The 22,181-nt window shown below is 53.4% G+C and overlaps 2 protein-coding genes across 3 annotated transcripts; both read left to right on the plus strand.

The window, feature by feature from the left end:
• Nucleotides 1-348: 348 nt before the first annotated feature.
• Mvd (mevalonate diphosphate decarboxylase) lies at nucleotides 349-11,625 on the plus strand. The gene is made up of 10 exons (XM_057753849.1): nucleotides 349-604; nucleotides 4,887-4,957; nucleotides 5,383-5,497; nucleotides 5,717-5,863; nucleotides 6,801-7,000; nucleotides 7,311-7,385; nucleotides 7,733-7,951; nucleotides 8,360-8,475; nucleotides 9,983-10,091; nucleotides 10,943-11,625. Exons 1-10 carry the CDS (start codon nucleotides 532-534, stop codon nucleotides 11,021-11,023), a joined length of 1,206 nt encoding a protein of 401 aa, XP_057609832.1. The 5' UTR covers nucleotides 349-531; the 3' UTR covers nucleotides 11,024-11,625.
• Nucleotides 11,626-12,007: 382 nt separating this feature from the next.
• On the plus strand, nucleotides 12,008-21,386 carry LOC130863597 (cytochrome b-245 light chain). Of its 2 annotated transcripts, XM_057753730.1 has the most exons (6): nucleotides 12,012-12,363; nucleotides 18,329-18,398; nucleotides 18,740-18,814; nucleotides 19,009-19,092; nucleotides 19,602-19,683; nucleotides 21,087-21,386. In XM_057753730.1, exons 1-6 carry the CDS (start codon nucleotides 12,306-12,308, stop codon nucleotides 21,294-21,296), a joined length of 579 nt encoding a protein of 192 aa, XP_057609713.1. In that variant the 5' UTR covers nucleotides 12,012-12,305; the 3' UTR covers nucleotides 21,297-21,386. The 2 variants fall into 2 exon arrangements, with proteins under 2 accessions (XP_057609714.1, XP_057609713.1); XM_057753731.1 differs by lacking the exon at nucleotides 19,009-19,092 and having other exon boundaries at nucleotides 12,008-12,363.
• Nucleotides 21,387-22,181: the final 795 nt, after the last annotated feature.

Below are 22,181 nucleotides of genomic sequence, written 5' to 3' on the forward strand. Positions count from 1 at the left end.
GCATACAAGAGAAGCCAGATTGTGGATGTAGAATACTCCAGGATGCGGGGCCCTGGCACGATCCTGGGCTGCGGATCAGGGGATCCCTCCCGATGCGCGGTCTAGTGGGTTGTGTGTGCAACGGAGAGGCAGGATGCTTGGTGTTCTTGAGCTCTGGAACAGCAGATGTCCCCACCTTCCGTCTCCACAGTCTGGCTATTCTGAGCTGCGTGTGCCAGAAAGACGACTCCAGCGCTTGCGCAGATTCCACCCATGCACAAGGCGCACGCGCAGGTTCCACTCCCTGAGCAGACTCCGCCCCTCGCAGTAGGCCACGCGCTCGGAGGCGGCGGGGCGGGCTCAGTGTCGGCCGCACATCATTCGATTCTGTCCATAGGCTAAAAAGTGGATCGTGGGCTCGGCCCACAGCCTATTGGACGGCACGGGAGCAGCACGGTCCGTGGGCCAATCATATGGCAGCGCGTGAGACTGTGGACGCCGGTCGGAGACCGGTGCTGGGCTCTGCTGCTTTGACTCCAGACTCTCTCGGCCATGGCTTCGGAAAAGTCTCAGGACCTGGTCGTCACCTGCACCGCGCCGGTCAACATCGCGGTTATCAAGTATTGTGAGTGTTGGAGTCAGGAGTCACCTAGGCTGGGATCGGGGCATAGGGCTGGAGGCTGGACTTATCGCTCCTGGAATCAGGATCCCCTGGTCTGGAGAGCGGAATCATCCTGGCTGGGATAGGAACTGATCAAGGCACAGGGTTGGAGAGGAAGGTCACCACCGCCGGGATCGATGGGCACAGTGCTAGAGACGGGGGTTACTGCAGCCAGGATTGGGGGTCCTGGGAGCTGGAGGCCGGGGCCCCAGCTGTCAGGATCAATGGGCAAAGGGGTGTAGATGCGGATCACTGCTGCCGGGATTCAGGGTCCCAGGGCCGGAGAGAAAAGGCCCATGATCCAGATCTGTAGTAACTGGTCTAGAGACGTCTGGAAAGGGAACTCAGGGCTGAAAGGGGCGTCACCACGACCGGAATCAACGGGCACTGGGCTGGAGACGGGAATCATCGAAGCCAGGATAGGCGATTCCGGGGCTGGATATGGGGAGTATCATCACGACAGGGAAAGGGGACTCGGGGGTGGAGACGAGGGCCATTGCGGCTGGGATTGGTTGTGCTCCCGGCTGGAGAAGGGCGCACCACTGCGAATCTGGGATGGTGAAATTAAGGCTTTTCGCTGCTAGGGAGAGGCGGGGCTCTCCTCGGGCCAGTCTCATAAGCTATATAATACACCTCAGGCCTGGCCTCTGCTGTCACTCCTGAAGCTTTGGTGTTGACACGGGTGCTGCCGCACCTCCTGTTGTGAGGAGCAGCCTTTTGCTCTTCCCAGGTCTCTGGTAACCCTCTAAACTAGGGCGGTATCTCAGGGAACAGCACCCCTCACTCTAGCCTCTCACCTGCCCTTCTTCCTTCCTCCATGGTCATTTAGGACTGCTCCTGTAAGTGGATCCACAGAGCCTGTAGATTCTTGAGTTTGGCTCAGTTCAGTCAGCATACTTCTCTGGAAGCTTATCCAGGTGGATGCAGCGGGGGTTCATCCCCCCCCCCCCCCCCCCGCTAGGCCCAATTCCACAGCATAAGCAACCCCGGTGAAGTTTATGGACAGATCTTTGTGTGAACGTTCATCCTTGGGAGGAAGGAGGCCCTGAAATACTTCCCGGAGAACGGGTGGCAACTGTTCTTTACTGTGTTAAGGAACTGTGGGTTTCCTGGGGTGGCAGTGCCCGCATGTTTTCCCACCAGCAGTACACTGGGCCATCTTTTTTTTTTTTTAATATCTTATTTATTATGTATACAGTATTCTGTTTGCATGTGTGTCTGCAGGCCAGAAGAGGGCGACAGATCCCATTATAGATGGTTGTGAGCCACCATGTGGTTGCTGGGAACTGAACTCATGATCTCTGGAAGAGCAGACGGTGCTCTTAACCTCTGAGCCATCTCTCCAGCCCCCTACACGGGCCATCTTGGTTTCCGTGTTCTGGTGCCCGTTTCAGTGGAGTCCCTATTTTTCACTTTAGTCTTTCTCACAGATACACCCACAGTTCTGTGTGGTTTTAGCTTCCGATGGCCAGTGGTATGGGCGATCCTTTCCTTGAGCCCATCGTACCATACCTTCCTTGTCTTTTGTTTTGTTTTCTTGTTGTTGCTTTGTTTTATCAAGACAGGGTTTTCTCCACGTAGCCCTCACTGTCCTGTGGCCTCGAACTCAAAGAGATCCTCCTGCCTCTGCCTCCTGAGTGCCGGGATTGAAGGTGTGTGTTGATCTTGTGTTCTGCAGTGTGGCTGAACACATTCTTTCCTCCTGAGAACTTTGGTAGGTTTTTTGAGATTTTCTGCGTAGACAAACAAGCCTTTTGCCACTAGGAGTGGCTTCTTTTAGTTTCTTTGTGCTTTGTTTCCTTGTCTGATTCCTTGGAAGAACAACACTGTATCAGGCGAGAGCCTGGGCCGCATAACTAGACTCTGTCTTAAAAATAACAAAAAAAGTCCTTCATCCTTCCCATTTTTTTTTCTCATAATTCTTCCCTAAAACACAAATGGTTGTGATTTTCTTTTCTGTTGGTAAGATCACATGATGTTAGCCGGGTAGTGATTGTGCATACCTTTAATCCCAGCACTCAGGAGGCAGAGGCAGGCAGATCTCTGAGTTCTAGGCTAGGCTGGTCTACAAAGCGAGTTCCAGAACAACCAGGGCTATTACACAGAGAAACCCTGTCCCGACAAGAACAAAAGATCACATGATCCCAAGATTGGGCCTGTAGCTCAATAGTATAGCACCTGCCTAGCATGTGTAAGATCCCCCAAACAAACAAAGAGGCTCTTGGGAGGAGCTGGAGGGGGGAATGGAGTGTGAAAATAATTAAGATACATTGTATACATGCATAAAATTTTCAAAGACTATATACAGATATTCCTTTTAAATGCATGCTATTTTTCTTCTGCATATTGCTGTGTGGGATGCTTTGCTGTTGGCTGCGGTTTGGATGTCAATCACGTTTCAGCTGGCTGGGTTTTCCCTCATCTGTTGAGGTTCACCCCCACCCCTAGCTTTTTTTTTTTTTTTTTTTTTTGGTTTTTCGAGACAGGGTTTCTCTGTGGTTTTGGAGCCTGTCCTGGAACTAGCTCTTGTAGACCAGGCTGGTCTCGAACTCACAGAGATCCGCCTGCCTCTGCCTCCCGAGTGCTGGGATTAAAGGCGTGCGCCACCACCGCCCGGCCACCCCTAGCTTTTGTTTCAGTTCCCGGCTCAGCTCCCAGGCTTCCCTCTCCTTTTTTTTTTTTTTTTTTTTTTAAGATTTTATTTATTTATTATGTATAAAAAGTCTGTCTCCATGTACGTCTGCAGGCCAGAGGGCGCCAGATCTCATTATAGATGGTTGTGAGCCACCATGTGGTTGCTGGGAATTGAACTCAGGTCCTCTGGAAGAACAGTCAGTGCTCTTAACCGCTGAGCCATCTCTCCAGCCCTTCCATCTCCTTCTTAACCATCTCTTTGACGCTGTTTTCTTACTTTATCCTGATCGCTGACTTAGGCTGTCTCTGTCTGGCGGCAGTCGTGGCATCTCTGACACGTCAGAGTTAGTGTCCTGTTATTTTCTCAGTTTGAGAACCTCCCTTTTGGTATGACAATTGATTTGGGGTGACATCGAATGGTTTTCTGCTGTGTTCTGAGACTCAAGTTCTGTTAAAACCTTTAGCTGGCGGAGGAGGGGTGTCATCTCTTTTTTGGCAGATAGAGGGGTTCCACCCACATTGTATGGCCCTTGTTTCTGCTGGGGGCTCTGTAGGGTCCCTGCAGAGGCTGTCAGGCCTCCTCTGGAAACTCCCAGCAAGGCTGAAGAAGCATCACCTGTGCAGGCAGGCCTGTGGTGAAGTGCAGGCTGCCAGCTGCGATGAAAGGGCAGCCCGCCACACCTTCAGGGTGAAAAGGATGACGCTTTCATGTAGCCAGGCTCCCAGGGCCTTGGGAAGAGGGTGAGGCTGGAGCACACTGTGGCAAAAATTTGTCTCACTCAGCTGCCCTTCGCCGGTCTCCTTGATGCTCTGCAAATGCTGCTGGCCTGAGATCAGAGGTCAGAAAGAAACCCAGATGGGGCACCCGAAGCCACGCACCCTAGCCATGCCTGGAGCCAAGGGCCCAGGGTCTTCCTTCCTTGCTCAGATGCCTTGTGCTGGCTTGTGCGGAACACCTGGACTTCGGGCTTAGGCCTAGGTCATCTGCTCCACCGTCCTCAGAGCAGCCTCATGACCCCAGGAGAGCTGCCTGTGGGCGGGTGTCTGTAGACGGTGAAGGGTGGAAAAGGTTTACCTGCCCAGAGTTAGGCTTTTGTTACCTTCTGTACGAATGTCCCAGATTAACCAAGCATGAGTGGATGCTCAACAAAGACAATGCAACCACCAACTAGGTGTTGTGAGTGTTGTCGGGTGGCGTTTCCTCTGGCTTTCTGGAGAGTTGACTGTGCCCGCGATGGGGCTTAGAGCATTGGGCAGAGAGGGACCATTCTGATTTGTGCAGTCGGAGACATGATCAGGAACTGGGCTCCTCCGGGTGCAGGAGGAGACCATTAGCCACATGTGCTACCTAGCAGATTTCCACAACTGTATCTGTGAAGTTAAAAAAAAAAAGATGGAAGAAGCATGAGGCAGAGGCGGGCTGGCCTCCGCCTGTGCTCTGGGAACCTGTGCTCTGAGTCTGCAGCTAGCCCAGGAGGTGTCCTGAGGAGGTGGCACAGCCTGGGCAGTGAGTACAGGATGGTGGTACGGGGCCTGCTACAGAGGGGCGGGGGCAACTTTTTGGAGTGCCAGTCGGGTGCCAGGAACTCACTGACTTGGATTATTGTTGCAGGGGGGAAGCGCGATGAAGCACTGATCCTGCCCATCAACTCCTCTCTGAGTGTCACGCTGCACCAGGACCAGGTGACTGCACCGCATAGACACTGCGCTCTCATGGCTAGAATGGGGTGGCTTCTCGTGGGAACCATAGCAGGCCTGTGTCCTTTTGGACTGCCCAGCACATAGTCCGCTCATCTCTTCATCCACACACAAATTCCCAACGCCGCAGGGCTAGTTTTATGCCTGGGATCCTTTATTCAAAAGGGACCAGATGCTCACGGTCCTGCTGTGGGTGAGACAGACCCCGCACGGCGAAGGCCAGGCCAGTGTGGCCAGCCTGAGGGGCTTGCTACCCAGCCAGGGCTGACCTTGGTGGCCCCCCTGACCTTCCACATGCTTGTCCCTGTCCAGGGGGACAGCCATACTAGCTGTAGGTAGGAAAGGCCTCGTGGGCAGAAAGGGATGCTGTGTGGGCACTGGTCCTCAGCCCCGGCCCTTGTTCTTCTCAGTTAAAAACCGTCACAACTGCCGCCATCAGCAAGGACTTCACGGAGGACCGCATCTGGCTGAATGGTCAAGAGGAGGATGTGGGGCAGCCACGACTCCAGGCCTGCCTGAGGGAGAGTAAGTTGGGATGACAGCCACTCCGTGTGCCCTTGCGGATGCTGAGTGCCCATAGGAGAGGGGCTGGAGTTGGGGCATCCCAGGAGGGAGTCCGTCTGGGAGGTCTGGGTGTTACTGCCTCACAGATTTCAGCCATACTCCTCCCACTCCCGGCTGCAGGCAGATGAGGTGGGTCTGCCAAGTGGCACTGCCACTCACTGTGCCCTCTCTCCCCTGCAGTCCGCCGCCTGGCTCGGAAGCGGAGGAGCACAGGGGATGGGGACGCACTTCCCCTCAGCCTCAACTATAAGGTGCACGTGGCCTCAGAGAACAACTTCCCCACTGCTGCAGGCCTGGCATCGTCAGCAGCGGGCTATGCCTGCCTAGGTGGGTGCTCACAGGGCTCAGCTTTGTGGTAGTAGGGGTGGGGTCTCTGGCCTGTCGGCACCCAGGGCTCCTATCTTGGGAGCTCCCTGTAAAAAGGCCCTGAGTTTGCCCTTTCCCATAATGCAATTGACCACCAGACCCTCTCTGCCCCTGTGTGAGGACCCTCCAGCTCCCCAGTGACTCAAGCAACAGAAGTCACCTGGAGGTGGGCGTGGGAGGATCTTGGCTCCCTTGAAAATTCCAAGATCTCAGCCCGGCTTCAGGCCCAGCTGCATTCTGGGTTGCTGACCCTATTGTCAAACTCTTTTTTTACCCCCGCCAGTATCATCTTTGCTTTCTTGCCCTGGGTCACTGTAGATGGCACCCCCATCCCTGGCACAGGCAGCCCTCACCATGAGCTCAGGCCACCCTTACCTCTTAGCTCCAGGGGTGATAACTTCCTGGTCCAACTGGCTCCTGCGTCATCCTGAATTGAAGGCGTAGGTGAGCCAGTCCGGGACACAAGGTCACCTTCTCAAGATGGCTAGACTCAGGGAAGGCCCCTGCTGATGAGCAGCAAGCTTGCCTCACTGCCTGTGATGCTATCTCCCCCAGAGATGCCATTCTCTTCCTGGAGACACATTACATTACTCAGACTGTCACCTTGGTCCCTGTTCCTGGTGGCCTTCTGACTGCTACCCCTCCCTTTAGCGCTCCACTTGGGTACAGCTCCGCAAAGAAGCCTCCCCCTCACCCCCGGTCCTGAGGTAGTTTACGAGGCTGACTACATTTCCAAACCCAATGCCAAATGAAATGACGTGGAGCTGGGAGATGCCAGCGCCCTAGCTCTGCCTCCTCAGAATCTCATTTCCTATGCAGCGGGGAGCACCTAGCAGAGCTGGTCTGGGTGGCACATTAGCCTTCACCCTGCCTCCGTGTCTCTTTCCTGTGCCTTCAGCCTATACCTTGGCCCGGGTCTACGGGGTTGAGGGGGACCTCTCCGAAGTGGCTCGGCGGGGCTCAGGCAGCGCGTGCCGCAGTCTTTATGGGGGCTTCGTGGAGTGGCAGATGGGGGAGCAGAACGATGGAAAGGACAGTGTCGCCCGGCAGATAGCCCCAGAGTGGCACTGGCCCCAACTCCGAATCCTTATCCTTGTGGTAAGTGGATGGGATGCAGCCAGTGGGAGAATGACTGTTTAGCCAGGGCTGGGCTAAGAAAGAAAGAACTGTATCTATCTGGGGTTCACCAGGATCCTAGGCTAGCAGGGGCTGGGGAACAGACCAAGGCTGTTAGTGGTAGGATCCGCGCTGGCTCGCACATGGCAGAGCTGTGCCTCTTCCCATGATGTGACTAGATCCAGACCCACATCACTCTTCCCTGACCAGGAGCCAAGGGTTGGTTTAGCAGAGGGTAGGGCTTGTGCTGTGGGTCCCCTGTGGCCCAGGCCCAGTGCCATCTCTCATTCAGGTGAGTGCCCAGAAGAAGCATACGGGCAGCACTGTGGGCATGCAGACCAGTGTGGAGACCAGTACCCTGCTCAAGGTAGGGCCCGCTGGGGAGGGCAGGGACCAGGGCCTGCTGGGGAGGACAGGGTCCAGGGCCCGCTGGGGAGGACAGGGACCAGGGCCTGCTGGGGAGGACAGGGTCCAGGGCCTGCTGGGGAGGACAGGGACCAGGGCCTGCTGGGGAGGACAGGGACCAGGGCCTGCTGGGGAGGACAGGGACCAGGGCCTGCTGGGGAGGACAGGGACCAGAGCCCTGCTTGCTGGAGAGGGTGAAGTGTGCTGCTCAAGATGGGGCTCTCCTGGTGGGGGGATGATTCTGGGGGTCCTGTGCCCAGACTCGCTGGCAGAGTGTTGTACCCACTCACCTGCTCGCTCCCCTTGCAGTTCCGGGCGGAGTCCATTGTGCCTGAGCGCATGAAGGAGATGACCCGCTGCATCCACGAGCGGGACTTCCAGGCCTTTGCCCAGCTGACCATGAAGGATAGCAACCAGTTTCACGCCACCTGCCTCGATACCTTCCCGCCCATCTCCTACCTCAACGACACCTCCAGGCGCATCATCCAGCTAGTACACGGCTTTAACACACACCACGGGCAGACAAAGGTGACAGCTTGCAGGGACTGTGGGGCAGATGCTAGGAGCATGAGCTGATGATGGGGACGTGGTATACATGGACAAAGGTTATGGAAGTGGGTGGGGCAGGGAGTGGCTCCAGGATGGGCCTCCAGACCATGGCAGACATGGCACAGACAAACTCCACCCTACAGTTCTGGTTCGTTCTGTGTTTTGTGTCTTCCCTAAAATACATTAACTGTGTGACCCGCACAGGCCATAGCCTCATCCTGAGCTCCAGGCAGAGGTGACTCACATGAGTGTGTTTCATTGATACCACTCCCTGGTTGGGTGGCATAGATGGGCCCAGTTCAGCTTGGGAGACGCTAGGTCCCCCCGCAGGTCGAGGGTCAGTGCTAAGGGTGCTGAGTGAACAGCTGGGGATCTTTTGGGTTCCAGGTGGCATACACCTTTGATGCGGGCCCCAATGCTGTGATCTTCACTCTGGATGACACTGTGGCTGAGTTCGTGGCAGCCGTGAGGCACAGCTTTCCCCCTGCAACAAACGGAGACAAGTGAGTGTGTGCCCCTCTTCCCTGCCTGGAGATGCCCAGAACAGTCTGCTAGGGGCATGGAGCTCACAGTACTAAACCAGGAGATCTCAGGCACTGACTGTCCTCCTGCAGGGACTCAGCCACGCAGATGGCAGCACTAAAAGTCTCTCTTGATAGCCACATAGGTTTCGGATGTGTGAACAAATACCATATTCCTACCCTTTAAGAAGTGGTATTTCAGCCGGGCAGTGGTGGCGCACGCCTTTAATCCCAGCACTCGGGAGGCAGAGGCAGGCGGATCTCTGTGAGTTCGAGACCAGCCTGGTCTACAAGAGCTAGTTGCAGGACAGGCTCCAAAACCACAGAGAAACCCTGTCTCGAAAAAAAACCCCCCCCAAAAAAAAAAAAAAGAAAAATGGTATTTCAGCTGGTGACCCTCACCTATAATACGGGTACTCAGGAGGTAAATTCAAAGCCAGCCTGAACTTTGTATGAGACCCTATCTAAAAAAGAAAAAAAGTTGACTCTTCTCTCTTTTTTTTTTTTTTTTTTTTTTTTGGTTTTTCGAGACAGGGTTTCTCTGTGGTTTTGGAGCCTGTCCTGGAACTAGCTCTTGTAGACCAGGCTGATCTCGAACTCACAGAGATCCGCCTGCCTCTGCCTCCCGAGTGCTGGGATTAAAGGCGTGCGCCACCATCGCCCGGCTTGACTCTTCTTCTTAATAATTTTTTATTTTTTATTTTTTGGAGAAAAATGATGTCTTGGAAGATCAGGGGCCTTCCCTCAGCAAAGATCAGCTTGTGCTTTATTTAAAAATTTTTTAGACTGAATATTTTGTCTGTGTGAATGTCTGTACCCCATATGTGTGCAGTATCCTTGGAGGCCAGAAGAGGGCATCAGTCCCCTGGAATTGGAATTACAGATGCTTGTCAGCTGCCATGTGGGTGCTGGGGCCCTAACCCCAGTCTTCTGCAAGAGCAACAAGTGTTCTTAACCACTGAGTCACTTCTTAGCCCAGAATTGAGTTTTTGTTGTTTAAAGATTTATTTATTTATTATGTATACAGTGTTCTGCCTGCATGTATGCCTGCAGGCCAGAAGAGGGCACCAGATCTCATTATGGAGGGCTGTGAACCACCACGTGCTTGCTGTAAATTGAACTCAGGATCTCTGGAAGAACAGCCAGTGCAGTTAACCACTGAGCTACCTCTTAGCCCGAATTGAGTTTTATTAGGAAATGCATCAGACATTCTGATGAGTATCTTAAGTATCTGATGTTTTGAAGCGTAGGATTCAAACAAAGCCCCAGTTTCTTCCTTCTTGGACAAGTTTGAGCCTGTGCAGGTGGTCCCTGGTCTCTTCGTGGCACGGGTCTGACTACCCTGTGCCACTTAGCAAAAGATGTAATTCATAGTGTTCTCATCATGCTTAAAAGAACCCTCCCACCCTTGGCCTCCTCTCTCTGAAGAATCACCCATCTGGGCCTCCCACGCACGGCCTCATGGACACATTTCTGCTTCTTTGCCCAGGTTCCTAAAGGGGCTGCCGGTGACACCTGCTCTTCTCTCTGATGAGCTGAAAGCTGCGCTGGCTATGGAGCCCAGCCCAGGTGCTATCCAGTACATCATTGCCACTCAGGTGAGGCCCAGTTAATACGTGGCAGCCTTATCTGCTGTGGGTGCCCAGGCTCCCTCCCTCCGTTGTCTCAGGCAAGAAGCAGAAGCCAACATCAGCCATGGCTCAGAGTCACCAGACCCTGGTTTGCTCATTTCCTCTCGGTGGTCATGTAGGGACAATCTGCACGCAGAGGAGGAGAGTGGGGGCGTTTGGGATGCAAAGGTTAGTAACTCGGGACCAAGAGAAGCCAGGCAGATAAAAAGTGGTCACTTTTGCCAGGCGGTGGTGGCGCACGCCTTTAATCCCAGCACTCTGCCTGCAGAGGCAGGCGGATCTCTGTGAGTTCGAGGCCAGCCTGTTCTACAAAGTGAGTTCCAAGATAGCCAGGACTGATAAACAGAGAAACTCTGTCTCAAAGATAGATAGATAGATAGATAGATAGATAGATAGATAGATAGATAGATAGATAGATAGATAGATAGATAGATAGATAGATAAATGTAGTCACTTTTATCACCAGCATAAGTAGGTGTTGAGGTCCCCAAGACAATGCCCTCAGGGTGTTCCCCACAAACAGGCCAGCATCCCTGTATCTCCTGACCCTGCTCTCAAAGAGCTCACTCTAAATCCCCACTTTCTATGCCAACCATGTGCTGAGGGCCACAGAGAACCGCCAGGATCTGGCCCAGCCAGGGTAAGAGACACGTAGCAGCTCAGGTGGCTTTGCATGAACAAACTGATGTGGCATTATCAGGAAGGGACACCTTCCCTCATCTAATGCTGTTAGATGTCGCTCGGTCCTGTGAAGTCCCTGGAGCAGTGGGTAGGACCTGCTGCATTGCCAGGGACCAGACATTGATTTCCTCCCCCAGGTCGGACCAGGGCCTCAGGTCCTAGACAACGCACACGCTCATCTGCTGGGCCCAGATGGCCTACCACATGAGGACCGCTGACCTCCTCCATGCCCATCCCTAGTGCTGCTGGAAGATGGCCTGCCACATCAGGACCGCTGACCTCGTGGCAGGACCACTGACCTCTTCCATGCCAATCCCTTGTGCTCCTGGAGAAAGGGTTGCTCACTGGGACTGGGAGCTGGTGTGCTGACTGGCCATGCCTGTGGGGGGTGCTTGATGGTAATGCCATGCTGGTGGGGGACATGGAGTGGTGATAAGCGCCTGTCTAGGCAGCCGGGATGCGGGGGTCCCCAATCAAGTGCCTCACGTTCCCTGCGAGTTTCCGAAGGGCTCACAGAAACACTCTGTCAGGGATGGGGAGTCTGTGTCTCCCATTGGAGAAGTCCCTAGAGCCTCAGAGAGCAGCTGAGCCTGGAGGACGCTGGCCAGAGAGCAGTGTCTCTGCTGAGCCTGGGGCTCCTAACTCAGGCTGCACCACGGATGGAATATTTCTTTATAAAGACCAGTGACCCCTCCCCTTGAGGGCAGAGGCTGTTGAGCCCACAGGGAGGGGTCCCTTGTGGATGTGGGTGCGTCATGAAGGTGCAGATAATGGACCTGATGACCCCGGGAATAAAGTGTGCTGCTGCTGCCTGCCTGCCTTGCCCGTGCTTTCTCTTTGTAAACCAATTTTCTCAGGTCCATGAGCTACAGCTGAGCGCTCAGGTCCCTACCAGCCATTGAGTGCCATCTTTATGTAGTGGAGAGGTGGGGCCCGAAGTAGGTACGTCTAGGATTTCCTCGCACTGCCACAAGCCACCCCAGCCACTGTGCCCTCCCGTGACAGTCTCCTGCTTCCTTGTCACCCTATGCCATACCCCAGCATACATGCTGCTGCTACTGCTGGTCTGGGCCAGAGCAATAGTGTTCAGCTGTCCCCGACTTTCTGGGTTTTCCCAGCCTTACAAATCAAGTCCCCCTCCCTCCGCTTAATCACGTGATCCAGGCCACACCTGCCCCGGCTCACAGTGGGTCGGAAGTAGCCTCATCCTTTCGGACCAGGTTTGATAAGCAAAGGAGCAGGCGGACTGAAGTGACTTACTCCAGGGGTCCTAGGAGCTGGGGGCTAACTGCCACAAGTGACAGGCAAGACCTAAGTAGGCGGGGCACATTCCAGCTAGGGGGAAGCCCACGGGGAGGCTGTCCCACCCACGAAGGCGCAAAGGAGGCCTTAGGGCACAGCCCGAAGGGGCGGAGCCTGAGCAGGGGGCGGGCCGATCGGTGAAGACTTGTAGTGGGCTGCGGAGTTGAACCCGGCCGCTGCGTGTTCAGGGTCCTCACCATGGGGCAGATCGAGTGGGCCATGTGGGCCAACGAGCAGGCGCTGGCATCTGGCCTGAGTGAGTGAGGCGGGCTTCGGGCGGAGGGCCGGTCAGGACCCCTGGGGCGCCTCGGGAGAAGCTGGGTTCGGGCTGGCACTGCGGACCTCCCTGCGCGGGCTGCTGGGGCCCAGGGGCTCAGAGCAGGCGGTGGCTGCTGCTGGCCTTGCCCTGCTGCCTGTTTTGCGACCCCGCCCTGAACCCTGCTCTGTCCGCGCTGGGACTTCGGAGGAGGAAGTTGCTTGTAGCTGGGGAAGAGGCTTTAGCCCGGTGGTTTCCCCGCCCGGTTAGGAAAACCAGCCGGAAGACCCTCTTCTGTGTATAGCCCATTCCTGGAGTCGGGGCTCTGGTTTTGGGGGTCGCTAGGGTTCCGTCTTCTCCTGGAGGGGCTCGGGATAGGAGCTGATATCATCCTGGAGGAGCACAGTTCCATCCCACAAGCAGAGTGTGTGCAGAAACTTTTTTACAAGAGTCGGTGCACCCCTCTGAGTGATCTTAGCCCAGGGCTAAGGTGCTGGACACTTGCTTTTGGTCAGAATGTCGCTTGCTGTGGCTCAAACAATCCAGATAGCCTGGGGGGGTCTGCCAAGGGGTAATGGGACCCCTGACTTCACTAGACTGGGGAAGGAACCTAGTAGACCAGACCAGGAGCATCAGGCCTGAGACTTAAAGAAACTGCAGACATGCCTCAAAGCCAAAGCTAGCCAGGAAAGACCTGCAAGGCCAGGGGTGGGGACCCAGACCCACCTACACTCACCCTGGGAGGGTGATGGAGAAATCTCCCCCAGACCACATGGGAAGCTCCCTCCTGGGGTGGGAGGCTTTGAAGCTGAAGCCCTTTCAGAGTGGTGGACCAGTAGGGACCCTTCTTCCTTTCTCTGCATTTTCCACCTGCCTGTCAGTGGTGGATTGTGTCCCTTGAACACTACAGGGACACAGCCCCAGTGGGAAGACCCAGGCTGTCCGGTGAATGCTAGCCACTCCTGTGAGTGCTGCCATGTCCTGTCTGCCTGTGCTGTGTAAGGAAGACCTCTGCATACTGCCTCAGCTAACTGTCCACAGAGCCCAGGGTGACACAACTCTTCTGTGTCGTTTAGAGACAGTGGAGATGTAAAGACGTCGCTGGCCGTGGCCACTTTCTCCCTCAAGTCGGACTTCCTCTTATTTTCCTTGTTTCTGGAAAGTCCAGCCACCTTGGGAGTGTTCTGGACAGTCTGGGTCCAACCCACAGGAACACACTTTCCTTTGTTTTACATTTTACTACATGTGTATGCATGTGTGTCTGTGTCTGGGCATGGGAATAATTGCAGGTGGTCTGCAGGTGGTCTCAGACAAAGCCTCGAAGAGGGTACTGGATCGCCTGGGGCTGGAGTTACAGGTGGTTCTGAGCTGCTGATGTGGGCGCTAGGAACCGAACTCATGTCCTCTGTATGAGCTGTGCGCACTCTTAAACCACTGAGCCATCTCTCCCAGGTTGTTTGTTGGTTTGTTTTGCTTTTGAGACAGGGTTTCTCTGTGTAACAACTCTGGTGTCCTGGAACTCACTCCATAGGCCAGGGTGACCTCCCAAGTACTAGGATGGAAGGCTTGCGCCACCGCCGCCTGGGTGGTTTGGGTGGTCATTTCCTTTTTTGTTTTGTTTTGAAATCACAGAAAATCCTATCTGTTTTCCCATGTAATCACCCGGCTCCATCTCAGAACCTCTTTCTGGCTGCTGGAGCCCCTGCGTCCTCCTGGGAGCGCTCCTGCCTACCTTGCAGTACAATTTCTTTTCTGCCTCTGAGTTTCCTGAATGTGCAACAGGGCTTTGTGCAAGCTGCTGCCGCAGCCCCCAGAGCTGGCTAACACCTCTCTCCTTCCCCCTGGGCTCAGTGTCGCCTGCTCGGAGATGTTCAACCTCCTGTAGCCTGATTCCCTGGGATCAGGACCTTCTGTTAAAGTGTGCCGCTGTCTTACCAGACCACGGGGCTTTGGTCTTTGGGTTATTTCAGAGTCCCTGGACACGGTTGTTGTTCTTGGTTGGGTTTAAGAATGAGTCCTTGGGCCGGGCAGTGGTGATGCACACCTTTCATCCCAGCACTTGAGAGGCAGAGGCAGGTGGATCTCTGAATTTAAGGCCTACACAGGAGGTCTATACAGGAGGTCCAGGACAAGCTCCAAAGCCACATTGAGAAACCCTGTCCCAAAAAATTAAGAAAAAGAAAAAAAGAATGTATCCTTGTGTCTCCCTGGTGGATAGAGGGTGTCCTCTCCCACTAATGGTGACAGCAGAACAGGAGCTCAGAATGGACATGACACTCCAAGGGCTCGTGGATTGCAGGCTGAGTAAATGTGTGACCGAAAGACCCTCCCCTCCAGCAGAGCACACCCTTAGTGCTGATCAGCAAAGCAGGAAAGTTAATATGTAGCTAAGCTACAGGCTAAGAAGAAGAATAAACCAGTGTTCTCTGAAGGTTGGGAGAGGGGCCTGAAGGCTGCGGATGCCCAGGACAATACAGCGACTCTTCTTGAGGCCGTCCCAGGGTCTCTGTGCTGGAGAAGGCAGGAGTCACCACCACCCAAGCAAGACTCACACAGGACTTAAATCCTTGCAGCTGCCATGAGCTGTTGCTGCCAGGGGTCAGGTGGAAAACATCAGGAACAGGCAATAACCGAGATCTGGACTGCCGGAGTGAGGTTGCCCTCAGCCACAGACACAGAAGCTGGAGAACTCTGATCGGAGGGAGAAGCCCTCAGCGGGGCACGCGGGCTGCTGTGGGATGCACGGCCTACGGGTGTGAGCTCACATTAGCTCACTGTTTGAGGAAGTGAACCCTCTGGGGAGTCGGCACCCATGGGCAGGGGTGCTGGTCCCACTGGAAGGCAGAAAAGTGTCCCTTGAATGCCAAAGGAGAGAAATGAATGGCCAGCTGGATTTGAGAGGGTGAATCCCCAAGCGCTGTCTACAGATGCACACAGATTGAATCTTGGCACCGTGGACACCCTGAGGGTGCACAGCCCCGAAGAAGGAAGCAGAAGGAAGCTGGGAGGAACCACACCGATACGGGGATTTCTACACAGAAGTTGTGTTATACGTTGTGCAGGAAGTGAACATGTGACACACTGAAGTTCCACAAGAGAGCTTCCATGGTGTGGGGGAAGGGCATCTGGAGGCTGAGCAGACATTTCCCAGAAATGACTTTGGGCCCAAGAGAGCAAGAAGTCACTTTCAGAGCTAACGAAAACAAATCCCTTCTTTTAAAAAAAAAAAAAATTATTAATTATGTATACAATATTCTGTATGTCTGCACCCGACCTCATTACAGATGGTTGTGAGCCACCATGTGGTTGCCGGGAATTGAACTCAGGACCTTTGGAAGAGTAGGCAATGCTCTTAACCACTGAGCCATCTCTCCAGCCCCCAACAAATCCCTTTTTTTTTGTTTTGTTTTTTTTGTTTTTCGAGACAGGGTTTCTCTGTAGCTTTGGAGCCTGTCCTGGAACTCCCTTTGTAGACCAGGCTGGCCTCGAACTCACAGAGATCCGCCTGCCTCTGCCTCCCAAGTGCTGGGATTAAAGGCGTGCGCCACCACCACCCGGCAACAAATCCCTTCTTGAACACATTGAAATTAGACAAGGAATAAAAACATGGGTTAATACCAGCTTATAGAGTTCTCAGATCAACCACACATACCAGAAGACAGTATGTAATGATGTCATAGGCGCCAGGAGACAGTGTGTAATGATGTCATAGGCGCCAGGAGACAGTGTGTAATGATGTCATAGGCGCCAGGAGACAGGGTGTAATGATGTCATAGGCACCAGGAGACAGGGTATAATGATGTCATAGGCGCCATGAGACAGGGTAATGATGTCATAGGCGCCAGGAGACAAGGTAATGATGTCATAGGCGCCAGGAGACAGTGTGTAATGTTGTCTCAGGTGCTGAGAAAAGGGTTACCCTCTCCCCTTGCACTATCCTGCTGAATGTCAGCTAACAGTCTTGGTGCAAGGGTGACTGACAGATGCGCCTCAGCAAGAGGGAAGCTGAATCTGGAGAAGGACCGGCCCTGAAGAGAGAATGGGAACCACCAGATGAGTAACAAGTCAGGCAGTGAAAGTTCTCCCGTGGCTAGGAAGAATTTTGCAGTAAGTAGCCTTGAATATCTTGGAGAAATTATTTTCAAATATTAGGACAGGAAATAGAAAGACCTGGATGTGTGCATCTCAGTTGGAAACTACACATGACTACCTTTGAAAAATGCTTGCTAAAATTACTTCAAAAAAAAAAAGTCTGAGTAAAATTTACTGCTAGCTTCTAGAATACAAAGAAAAAAGAAGGCACAGTTTTTTGCTTATTTTTTGAAATCTATGATCCTTCTGTCTTAGCTTCAAGAGTGTTGGGATAGCAGGTGTGGCCACACCTGGCTGAAGATGATACTGCAGAAGAGCAACCAGTACTCTTTGACCCTGAGCATCCCTCGGGCCCTCATGGAATCAAGATCTTAAGTTTCTTAGGCTTAGTCTATCACTCATCTTTCTAAACCTACAGCAGGGTCCTGCCTTTTACTTATTTGTTTGTTTTGAGACAGGGTTTCAGGCTGGTTACAAACTCACTGTGTAGCAAAAGATGATGACTTTGAATCCTGGCCTTCCTGCATCCACCTCGCAAGGGCTAGTATTCTAGGGTCTCATGCATCCCAGCGGATCCTGGAATGTACTGTGTAAGTAAGACTGGCCTTGAACTCATGGACTTCCTGCCTCCACCTCCCAAGTGCTGGGATTGCACACAAGCCCACCATGTCCGGTTTGAGCATTGCCAGGGCAGTTGGGCACCACCATGCTAAGACAGTAGGCGCACGGAGGTAAAGTACAGCTTAGTCGGTCTGCTTCTCCGTGGGTCCTGTCATCAGGATGAATCAGGCTTGGTGGCAAGTGTTGTTACTCGCTCCATCATCTTGCCAACCTCATAAAATATCTTAAATTCACTCTTACTATTGGTTAAAAAAAATAAAAACATAGCCACATCACCTTATCCGTCATAGCTATAGACTAGAAGCCTCCAAATATCCCAAAGACAGACAAATAAACCAGTAAATCGTGGTTGATTCAGGGATTAGAGAAACAGTCAATTTAAAAAGGTAAGAAAACAAACAAGCAAAAAATTATGCCAGGTGGTGGTGGCACACACCTTTAATCCCAGCACTCAGAGGGAGAGGTGGGTGGGTTGCTGTGAGTTCTAGGCCAGCCTGATCTATAGAGTGAGTTCCAGGCTAGCCAGGGCTACACAGAGAAACCCTGTCTTGAAAAACCAAAAGAAAACAAGAAGAAAAGTAAGCAGTGGAGAGTGGTGATCCATGCGGCAATGCAACCACAGGAAGAGGGGGCTCAGGAGTTCCAGACCAGCCAGCCTGTCTGGACTTTCTCAAAAACAACAGCAAGGAAGAGTGAGCTGCTAATTATTTACAGAGCCCGTCAGCTCAGCTTCACCTGGGCTAAAGACACAGACACAAGAGCTTGCTGAAATGAGGACGGTTGTCACGTGGTTCCGTGGGGGAGCTAAGCTTCACACTGTGTATTTCGATAATGTAGTCTTGAATAGGCTAGCTGGCTGGGATGACCGTGGGGCCGTGCGATTGTGGCACAACCCTGTGCAGGTCTTTGGTTTTTTGTTTTCTTGGGGTGGAACCCCAAGTATGTGCAGATTACAAAAGGACCAAGAAACACCGCAGCTGAAAAGAAGGGGCAGTAACTGTCAGGCACACAGGTTGTAAGCAGTAGACAGCTCCCATGGAGCACAAGACTCCCATCGGCATGTTCAGCTCGCCCTGGCCACGTCACCGAGCATCCTCTCTGCCTCCTGTGCCCCCTGCAATCCAGGCATTTCCTCCTGGGGCAGTGCCCTACCCCAGTGGGCAGAGAATTGGAGGAGGTCCTAGCCCAGGGGCAAGCTCAAGTTGGCTCACACCTGCAACAGGTGCCTCCTCTAACCTCCCTCCTCCCTTAGTCCTCATCACAGGGGGCATCGTGGCCACAGCTGGGCACTTCACACAGTGGTACTTCGGTGCCTACTCTATGTATCCTTTTACTGGGGACCAGGACGGTGTGGTGATGCCGCTGCTTCCTGGGCTAGCGGTTCTACAACTGTTCTGTTTGGCCACAGACTCAGGAAGCAGAACCAGCTCTGTCTGCAGTTTTAGAAACCACTTGCCAAAGGGCACAGAATGGGTTCAGGCACACGTGGAGCTGAGTTATAGTCTCCTGCCTCCTCCTTACCTTGTTAGACAATGGACCCTCTGGCCAGAACCTGAGAACAGACGAGGAGGGAGAATGGGGGATGGGCCAGCGACTGTGCCTCCACTTACCTGAAGTGCACGCTAGCTTAGGGCAAACACGGCTTTCCTTAACGCCGCCTCAGCGCCGCAGGTGTGCTCATTTGTCTGCTGGAGTACCCTCGAGGGAAGAGGAAAAAGGGCTCCACCATGGAGCGGTGGTAAGTCATCCCCACCTGAGTGGCCTGGGCCTGGCTTGTCGGGAGCTTCCAGCCCAATGCCTGCCCAGCTACTGGGTCCATGTGACCAGGAGGAAAAGGACCCAGGACCCTGGAAAGGGATGGATAGGGAGGAACAAGGGTCCTGATTTTGACTGGTGCTGACCCCCTGACCTCTGTCCTCCCTCTACGTCTAGTGGACAGAAGTACCTGACAACTGTGGTAAAGCTGTTCGGGCCTCTCACGAGGAATTACTATGTCCGGGCTGTCCTCCACTTCCTGTGAGTCCCCCGCCAATGCCCTGGGTAACAGGAGACTGGAAGGACCCCATGGGTCTGTAGCCTGGATGGGAGATTATGGCTCAGCCATGCCCCTTCCTCATTGATGTTTAACCAGACAGAAAAGTCCAGCTTTTAGAGAGTGCAGAAGGTCCCAAACCTGCATCCATCAGCTGTCGTGCTGTGCATGCCGAACCCAGCAGCTGAGCTTCAGGTGGGCGCTGGGTGGTTTTCTGTGGGTCTGTTACACCTGCCGTTTTTCATGGTCTTTGGTAAGCCTGGACTGGAACACACCCATGACACCACACCCCAGCTTAGGCCTTTTCCCCAACACAGTTGCTGGGCCTTGAATCACTGCAGAGAACATTTTATGCCAAGCTGGACCTGGGCAGAGCTGGCCTCTGCTCGGTCTAGGGTCCTGGGGATGACATCTCCCTCTGAGACCTTTTGGCCAAGAGCTCAAGATGCCCCCCTGACTGTTGTCTCTCCCCTTCCTTCTATTACCCCTCAAGGCTGTCAGTGCCTGCAGGCTTCCTGCTGGCCACTATCTTGGGGACTGTCTGCTTGGTCATTGCCAGTGTGATCTACCTGCTGGTAAGTGGCTGCCCTCCACTTCACCCTCCACTCCCGTCCCCCGCTCCCATGTCCTTGGTGTTCTTGGCCCTCAGGTCAGCTTCCTTGCTCACATCAGCTTCGGTTAATGCACATCCAGTGTATACTGGACACTTCCTGTTGAGGCTGCATTGTAGCTCTGTCCAGCAGGTGGATAAAGACAACTCAGAGAGGCCGTGTGGCCGGCCCAGGTCCTACCTCCCAACCTCAGTATGGGTCCATTGCTCATCAAAGCCTGCCTGAATTTGGGGCTGTGTCAGGTGCACTTCCCAGGGATTCAACACACAGAAGCATTTCTCTAGCTGCCTGTTATCTATGTATGTATGCATGCATGTATCTATCATCTATCTATCTATCTATCTATCTATCTATCTATCTATCTATCTATCATCATCTACCTATTTAATTTGAAAGAGAGGGTTTCATATAGCCAGCTGGTCTCAAACTTGCCGCATAGTTAAAGATGACCTTGAAACCTAATCCTCTTGCCTATACCTCCTAATGCTGCAGGACAGGTATGTGCTCTTCACCTAACATAGCTTGTGTTCATTAAAAGTCTCTCCCCCCTTTTTGAGATCATATAGATATCTTTCTAATTCTTTTCTGCCAACTTCATTCTTTGTAGAATGTTCTAGCTTGTTGGTTAGAATGTGTAGCCCCCGGGTGTTAGAAGGTGTAGCACAGGTGTTAGAAGGTATGGTCACGGTGTTAGAAGGTGTAGCCACAGGTGTTTGTGTGCTGCAGTTTCCATCTCTCAAGCATTATGGGATACTATATTTATTGCTTTTGTTTTTGTTTTGTCTTTCGAGACAGGGTTTCTTTGTGTAACCCTGGCTGTCCTGGACTTGCTCTGTAGACCAGGCTGGCCTCGAACTCACAGAGATCTGCCTGCCTCTGCCTCCTGAATACTAGGATTAAAGGTGTGTGCCACCACTGCCTGTGGGATACTGAATTTAAGTGCACATTCCCACACTGAAGCAGCTGCCGCGGAAGCGCATGCGGGGTGGGGGACAGCAGTGCTGTTGAAGCAAGTACTCTGCTTGTGTTCTTTAGCACCCAGCACTACCTGCTTCCTACAGAGTGCTTGACACCCTTGGGGAGGCCTTAGCGAACGCAGGTATCTCTTGGAGGGGACCTGGGAGCCGTGGAATTTGTACCTGGAAGTGTTTCTGGGAGTGTTCTATATGCTCCCTACACTGCAGGACCCTCCTGGCATGGCCACATAACTTGGTGTCAGGTAGTCCCAGATCCTCACTGTGTGACCTTGGGTCAGTCAGTTAATATAGTCGTTCCCATCCTGCTTAGGGATTAAGACCCATGTCCACTTAAAGTCCCTGTGACAGCCAGCAGCTTGAAGCACAACACCGTCTCTTTCTGCCCCTCAGGCAGCCATCCGGGGTGAGCAATGGACCCCTATTGAGCCCAAGCCCAAGGAGCGGCCCCAGGTCGGAGGCACCATCAAGCAGCCGCCCACCAACCCCCCACCCCGGCCACCAGTGGAGGTCCGCAAGAAGCCAAGTGTGGGTGAGGAGGAGGCAGGCACGGCTGGAGGCCCCCAGGTCAACCCAATTCCAGTGACAGATGAGGTGGTGTGACCTTCTGTGGCTGTCTACAGCTCCTGCCTGAGTGTTCCCGGAGGTGCCACCAGGAGGCGGTGATGCCTCCTACTGTAATAAACAGTGAAAAGCTGGTGTGGACAAGTGGTTCTTCCTGTGATGGTGGGACAGGGGTGACGGCTGGCACCAGATCTGATAGTGGACCCTGAGCCTAGCTCTGGTCTTCCCATAGTGTGAGCCATTAGCTCCCAGGCCCCTTCACCCAAGGCACCCAACGGGTCCAGAGTCCAGACTACCATCCTGGTGGCTCCTGGCTCTAGGGTGGAGTCTAAGTCTTCAGTTTGGCCTCACAGGCCTGGGTCTCTACTAGGGAGGGACCTGGCAGGGTTATGCTGGGAAGGCCTGTTATGGAAATGACTGCCTGACTGTCTTGATGCAGAGGGGTGTTCCTGGGGATTAACTTCAGGTGGGGATGTTTCCCCAAATGTCCAAAGGAATAATAAAGAGTAGGGAGCACAATGTGAGTGTGAAGAAAAGCCTATCCCTGCCCAGGGCAGAAGCGACCTCCTGTAGGGTGGTGGAGACCCAGGCCTAACAGCTGTACATGTTATGTTGAAGTCCCCCTCCCCCAGCAGCACCTTCTCAACACTCACACCTTCTCAACACTCACACCTTCTCAACACTCACACCTTAGGAAAGGAAGCTGGGACTTTAGTAGCCTCTGAGCACCACTGGGTGGACAGGGCCAGGAGGGAGGAAAAGTAGACTCGCAGGAATAAGTAAAGGAAGCGCTGAACATGTCCATTTAATAACAGTTAAAATAAATAATTATTTAAAAACACCTGGGAGAGCTGCATTGGGCAGAACCAGGGCTCTGGGGTAACATAGAGCCGGCCCCTCATCTCCCTGCCTGTCACTGTTGCT

Source organism: Chionomys nivalis, chromosome 21 (genome assembly GCF_950005125.1).
Source record: "Chionomys nivalis chromosome 21, mChiNiv1.1, whole genome shotgun sequence".
Taxonomy (NCBI): domain Eukaryota; kingdom Metazoa; phylum Chordata; class Mammalia; order Rodentia; family Cricetidae; genus Chionomys; species Chionomys nivalis.

Coding starts and splice junctions, on each gene's coding strand:
- LOC130863597 (XM_057753730.1), top strand. CDS start 12,306: ATGGGGCAGATCGAGTGGGCCATGTGGGCCAACGAGCAGGCGCTGGCA. Junction 18,815..19,008: donor GGCTCCACCATGGAGCGGTG/GTAAGTCATCCC, acceptor CTCTACGTCTAG/TGGACAGAAGTACCTGACAA. Junction 19,093..19,601: donor CGGGCTGTCCTCCACTTCCT/GTGAGTCCCCCG, acceptor TTACCCCTCAAG/GCTGTCAGTGCCTGCAGGCT.
- Mvd (XM_057753849.1), top strand. CDS start 532: ATGGCTTCGGAAAAGTCTCAGGACCTGGTCGTCACCTGCACCGCGCCG. Junction 5,498..5,716: donor CCAGGCCTGCCTGAGGGAGA/GTAAGTTGGGAT, acceptor TCTCCCCTGCAG/TCCGCCGCCTGGCTCGGAAG. Junction 8,476..9,982: donor CCTGCAACAAACGGAGACAA/GTGAGTGTGTGC, acceptor TTCTTTGCCCAG/GTTCCTAAAGGGGCTGCCGG.